General features: G+C 53.1%; 1 protein-coding gene across 1 annotated transcript; it reads left to right on the top strand.

The window, feature by feature from the left end:
• Positions 1-929: 929 nt before the first annotated feature.
• LOC115483980 (receptor-transporting protein 4-like) lies at positions 930-4,464 on the top strand. The gene is made up of 2 exons (XM_030227191.2): positions 930-1,097; positions 2,130-4,464. The coding sequence occupies exons 1-2, from the start codon at positions 952-954 to the stop codon at positions 2,893-2,895; spliced, it is 912 nt and encodes a 303-aa protein (XP_030083051.2). The 5' UTR covers positions 930-951; the 3' UTR covers positions 2,896-4,464.
• Positions 4,465-6,569: the final 2,105 nt, after the last annotated feature.

Consider the following 6,569-nt stretch of genomic DNA (forward strand, 5'->3'; position numbering starts at 1 on the left):
ATCTCCTGGGGTCTCCTACCTTCACTGTCACAGGAAGGGACAGTGGCTTTTCCCTTCCAGCAGCAAAGATCAGAGCCTCCCTGCCAGGCTGTGGTTCCTGGGATTTACCTACATGGACTGCCTGGAGCTAAACCTGCCTTATCAAGATCTTTCTCAAACTCAAGAGCTGTTATCATTTGGCATCTTACCTAACCTACTTTCCATCCTTCATTGCTCTCCATGGGATTTCCTGGGTGACCTGTGCACCCTGAGAGGGGTGAGCTGGGAGGCAAGGGCAGCAGGCGGCCCCAACCCTGCTGTTTATACCTTGCCTGGTGCTCTCAGCTCAGAGCACACCTCATCTCTTTTGGTTTTATGTACTATGCTGTCCTCCCCAACTTTCCACCCTCAAGTTTCATGTTAGGCCTTTTTCTGCTCAAATTGGCTGAAAATAGGTAAAAATAGCCCATGTTTGGTGGCAGTTGTTGAGATAGATAAGGTTATCTGGAGCTTTATCAGCTGCTGAGTCTGCATTTTCGAGGGGTTTCACTTTCATTATTCCTAAGCTGGGCAAATCTCTCTTAAATTCCCCCCACAGCCATGAATGTGATGGGCGTGGGCAGCCGGGCAGGAGGTTTTGTTTTCAGTCTTTCTGCCTATGGATAGAGCAGCATGGTGGATTTCCAAGGTCAGGGGTTCATGTACAAATATTGAGGAAATTCACTTTGTCCTTACTTTAGGGGACATTTCACCTGGCCAAGACCTGGTGCAGTATCAGCAAAGACTGTTGACCCAGAGATTGGGATAAGGTGGTGTTGCTCATGCAGGAGCAAAGGTTCCTCTTTCCAAGCACAAAAACATTGTACAAGGAGGAAAAGTATAAGGAAAAGGCAGTTGCACGTGTGCATTCAGAAGCTTCAAGCTTGACTTGCAACCTTGGTCGCTACCCCTTCCTCAGCTTCAAGTGGAACTATGAGCATGTGGCAGGACATTTTTGCAGCGAAGATTGAAGAAATGCACATAACAGATCTGTGGACACTCCTGAAGGATGATGCCCTGCAGCTGCAGGCCTGCAGGCCTGGCTGGAAGGAGTTTGTGCAGCGCCGTGCTCTTGGCAGGTAGGGGGCTGCTGACAGTCCCTGGGCAGGGGGGATCAGGGCTGATGGGTTGACATGTGGACCTTTTCCTTTGCAGGAAATGAGTTTTTGAGCAAAAGGGGGAGTTTGGAGGTGGATGAGGCTGTGAAGGGTTTCTTCATTTTGTTTGAATTTCGGTGGGTTATTGCCAGACTGATATTTGGAGGGGAGAATCGTTCAGCAGGTCCAAAGGGCAGCTGCTATTTGGCCAGAATTTCTCCATGTCACTGTTAAGATGAAAAGAGCTCCTTCAGCAAGTAGGGAGAGCTATACCTCCCTAGATACTAGAACCAAATCTTCTGGGTTTGCACTCAGAGGGTGAGGAGAGGGAGAACCACTGTGTTCTGTGTTCTGGGACATGGGGTGATGCCTCAGCAGCCCCTGTAGCTGCACCAGGCTGCAGGGCCTTGGGCAGAGGGAGGCTGGGGCTCCAACCCCATCCCAAACATTTCCCCCCTGGGCATTGCTCAGACACCTTGCCTGAATGGCAGCAAATGAAGACCTTGGTTGCCAGCCCCCATGCAGATTGTGCAAGATGAGGAGCTGTGGGCTGCACACCTTTTGGCTCCTCAAGATCTCTCTTCACCTGCCCTGTACCCTCCACCCACACCTTCCTTCTATTTTGCTTCTTTTTATTGTTTGACCCAGTCTCGGGCTTGATGCTGGCTTTCTGCTGAGCTGTGATGAGCCAGCACAGGTGAGGGGCTGGAGTCCCAAATAGGGACCTGATGCTTCCCACCCCAAGGGCCCCTGCTTTTGGCAGTGGGGCCAGGATCCCAAAAGACAGCCTGGCTTCTGAAATCTTTAATGCCGGGGCAGGCCCTCAGCTCAAATCTGTAGAGCTGTTCCCAGACTGGCATCATGCTGTTAGGGGGAGGACAGTTTGGTGTAAAGGTTGCATGAGTGAAGTTAGTCCACAGTCTGTGTCAACCCTTGTCCCTACTGACTGTGCTGAAAGCCTCCAGCTCAGCATGGGGAGCCTGGGATGAGCTGGTCTCCTCTTTGCCTTGGCAGGTTTCAGTGCTCCCAGTGCTTTCATAACTGGTCTTCTGCCAAAGTGCACGTCCTGTTCCACATGTACCACTGCCCAGGCGGGGGCACGGTGTGGATGCGAATCTTTCGCCAGAAATGCAGGCGCTGCCCTAACTCCCGGCTGGAGGATCCTCAGTTCAGCCTGGACACTGTGGAGACAATTCTGCACAACCTGGTGATAAAGATCCTCCAGTACTTCTACAAGAAGCCTGTCCAGCCCTCTGACCTCCTGGAAGTGGTGGTGGATACACCGGTGACGGGGCCACACGACCGTGCCCACTGCGAGGCCTGCGAGCTCGGCATTTGCAGCAGGGCCCCGGCGCTGGATGCCTGGAAGTCCTGGATGGATGAGGACGAGGTCAGGATGCACAGCAGCAAGCCATGGCTGGTCTGGCCATCAGATGTCTGGGAGTCCTTAACAAATATGGGGGAGGCTGGAACCCATCACACGGGGTCACAGCCATCCCTGGGATCAGATGACTGCAAGCCCTTGGTTGGTGTGGGCAAGGCCAGGACCCATCGCACTAAGTTGAAGTCAGCCCCAGCACAGGTTGCCCGGAGTAAAAAAGAATCCAGGACCTCTCAGACCCCAAAACACCAGGGCTTAAGGGCCCACAAAGCCTCGACCCACCACCCCTCACCCTCCAACAGCAACTTCTCCTGGAAATGGTGCTGCTGCATCAGCAGCTCTTTGCTCTGTGTTTTGGCACTGGTCATCTTCATTGTGCTTTATTTTACCATCATGTAGAGGGACCTGGGGATCACAAAGAGGAGCTGGGGTGATGGCTAGGGAAGCTGAGGAACTGCCTGGAAAATTGGATACCCAAGGCCAGCCCTTGCTCTTGATTCAGCAAGCTCCCCAGCTCCTGGTGGCATAGGAGCACACTGGGATGCCTCGGCCAGACACTTTGTCCAACAGCCTTTGGAAGACTGATGGGTCTGATGGATTCTTATGGGACATATTCTGTATGAGGATGAATCTCCCAGCTACCCCATGCACAGGATGAGGTTTATTACTTGCAAGGATAACACAACGCCCTTCTCCTCAGCCCAGGAATGCATTTGTGCTTTTTAATGTCTCAAAAGATTTTTCTGGGTGTGGGCATCTCAAAGGGAAGCCTTGGGCTGTTTTTATCTCCCAGTGGAGCTCTGCTTCCAGAGAGGCACATGCCCAGTCTGCCCTGCCTTTGGCCAGCTGTCTGGGTACCCTGCAGAGGGGGCAAAGGGTGCCAAACTTGGCAAGTGCAAGAAGGCTGTGGCAGCAAGTCCAAAGTCTATGCCCCAGTTATGCAGAAATTGCAAATATTGGGCTACAGGGTCTGGGCAACCGGGAAGATGCAGACTCTTGCCTTCTGCTACTTCACCCTTCAGGGCTTTAGGGACCTGGTGGGTGTCATAATGTTGGGAGAAAACCTGCTGTCCCCATGCAGCCTAACACTCTGACTCTTACCTTCCCTGCAGGGCAGCTGGGCTCCGGCAGAACTTAGCTTTGGGCACAGCATGTCCTGTGGCCACAAGTGATTTCAGCTGGGATGGAGAAAATTTTCTTCTTTGTAGCTGTTACTGCACTGTACTTTGGATTTAATATGGGAATAATAATGTTGATGTTTTAGTAGCTGCAAGTAGTGCTTACTCTAAGTCCAGGACTTTTCTGTTTCCTGTGCTCTGCCAGTGGAGCAGGTGCACACGGAGCTGGGAGGGAGCACGGCTAGGACAGCTGAGCAGAACTGGCCCAAGGGACTTTGCACACCATAGATCATCCTGCTCAGTGGGTAAACTGGAAGAGTTGGCTGGGATGGGCTGATTGCTCTGGGGGATGGGCTGGACATCGGTCAGAGGGTGATGAACAACTGTAGTGTGCATCTCTTGTCTTTGTTATGTCTCTCTATCTCTCTGTTCATGATTGTTATTATTATTAATATTTATTTTGTTTCAATTATTGAACTGTTCTTATCTCAATTCACAGACTTTACCCTTTTCCAATTCTCCTCCCCATGCTACTGGGGCAGGATGGTTTGACTGAGAGGTTGTGCTGTGCCTAGTTACTGGCTGAGCTTAAACCACAGCAACTTGAATAAACTTTTGAAATAGCCTGTAGCCTGTTCATCACAAGCGACCATGGTTACCAAGGTCAGTCTTCCCCGGGATCCTGAGGTGAGCAAGCAGTGGTGGGGAGGTATGGTGTGCCCTGTGAGAGAGAGCATTGTGAGGGCTGTCACCAGGGAGTGCCCTTGGGATACCAGGGATGCCATGCGAAATCCATCTCCATGGGGCCACAGGAGAATCCAGGAGATGCAGCCACGCTGCTTACCTGAGTAGCAAGAGCTCAACTGAACAACCTCCAAACAACTTTGGGTACTGAAATTGATTTTAGACCTGTCTGTCAAATTAGTCCAACTAATGGAGACCTGCAGAACCACTGAGGCAGCTGTATCCATCCTTTCCTGGCTTTGCAAATGATTTGATGCTAAAGATAGGTATGATATCAAAGATTTCATGACTGAATTGGTGGAAGAATGATAGGCTGAAGGAAGAAAAATAGCCATGTGCAGCTTCCCATGTGCTGTCCTCTCCTCCCTGCTGTATCCTGAAGGGCCCTTTATGTTGCTTTTTCTGCTACTGTAAGGTTCGTCTTTATTCTCAGCTAGACAACCTGCAGGCTATTGGTTAAAAAAATAAATATAACAAGAAAACACTGTGCGGTCCAGACCCCGTGTGGATTTGGTTTCTTAAGTGCTCTAATCTGCTTCTATCTCACCAACCTTCTCTTCACTAGCGCCTTCTCTGCAGCTTCAGCAGCCCTGGCCATGGGGCCACCAGATGGAGCTGCAGATCTCCGGCACTGCACCGGGAACCAGCCACTGGGACCAGTGACCCGCCAGCCCTGGGAGGTGACAGCATTCCCCACATCGGGGATGCCCTCCCTCCTATTTCTGTGGCCAGCTGCTGCCCTGTAGCATGGTCCCCCCAAAGCCCACCCTCCGTGGCTCCGGGGCTGGCCTGTGGGTGAGTGGCTCATGAGTGCCTTTGCTGCGGGGCTGTGCTCCGATGAGGCTGATCCTGCAGCCCGGACCAGCTTCCTTCCCTCCTGTGCTGCGAGCAGCCCGTCCCTCCCCGCCAGCAAGGGTACGGCCGAGTTTCTTGCTGCCATTGCCCACAGCCCCCTTCTTTCCATGCTGAGGATTTCCCAGCCCCAGTGACCGTGTCTGGGCTGTCTGTGCCTCCCCAGCCACCCAGCTGCCGAGTGGGAACTCCCTCGCCTCTGCCTGAGATGCCAGCTCTGGTGGACGCCACATCCCTGCAGGGGTCCTTGTTTTCCTGCTTGAGTCTCTCTGCTCTTTTACAAGGGCAGACCCACCTCTTGCAAGTCTTTTATACACCCATGGTGCTCCCCCTTCCATGGCCTTGTGTGAATTTGTTCTTTTTCTCCTGGTCCCCTCCTCACTGCTGCCTTCTTGCCTGCCTGTGTCCTCATCCTGTGCGAGCATGTCCCCTCCCTCTTGCAGCCCCTTCATCTCCTCCCCAGTACTCAGAGCCACCTGTGCATACATGGGCTTCTTAGCCATGGCCTCATTTTTGGGGTCCTCTCTAGAATACCCCTTTCCAACATGCAGTTGTGGCCATTACTAGTTTCTTAGCCAACTGCCTTCAAAATTCTTCTTTCTGTGGCTCCTGGCACTTTTGGGTTCAGATCAAGCACTCGTGGCCTGGCCAGGCCCCCAGCTGTCATGGGAGCTGCGAGCCCATCCCATGGGATGAGGGAAGAAGGATGCTCTCTCTGTGGGTTCTGTGCAGGTCCTGTCTGCCCCCCCAGTCTGTCTGAGATTGGGCTCTGCTACAGCCAACTCTCAGCTCATGCCTGGCACTCACAGCCAGGGACAGCAAAACTTCACCCAGGGATGTTTTGCTGGCTTTTCACCACAGCCAGACTGATAAATAGCTGTCTCCACGCCTGTCTCCCTGGAGAGAAGCTCTCACCACTCTGGCAGGTTGTGAGGTGCCAGAAATGCAAAGCCCATTGTTGGTCTCACTTTTCTCCTCCTCCGCCTGTCCCCAGCCCCCCCTGCAGCCACCGCAGTGCCCGCGGGTCACTCGGGGCTGGCACTCGGCAGCCGCAGCTTGCTGAGCGGGGGGCGAGGGCTGGGCTGGGTCGGGGATTTCCCGGCAGAGCTGCTGGGGAGGTGGGGGAGAGTCTGTATTCACCAGCGATCAGGGCAGCAATATTTTATAATGTGCCCCAGGGCTGTCTAGGCTCAGATCTCATAGATGATGGTTTAATGCTCAGGGGAGCAGGCCTTTATTTTGCTTTTTCTCTGTCCTCTCCTCTACTCCCGTGATGTCTCTGGAATTGTTTGCAGACCTGTGAGCCAGCCAGCCCCACCGTCCTCCTCCCCACCATCCGTGCAGAGGAGCCTGGTGCTG

This window comes from Serinus canaria, chromosome 9, assembly GCF_022539315.1.
Source record: "Serinus canaria isolate serCan28SL12 chromosome 9, serCan2020, whole genome shotgun sequence".
Taxonomy (NCBI): Eukaryota; Metazoa; Chordata; class Aves; order Passeriformes; family Fringillidae; genus Serinus; species Serinus canaria.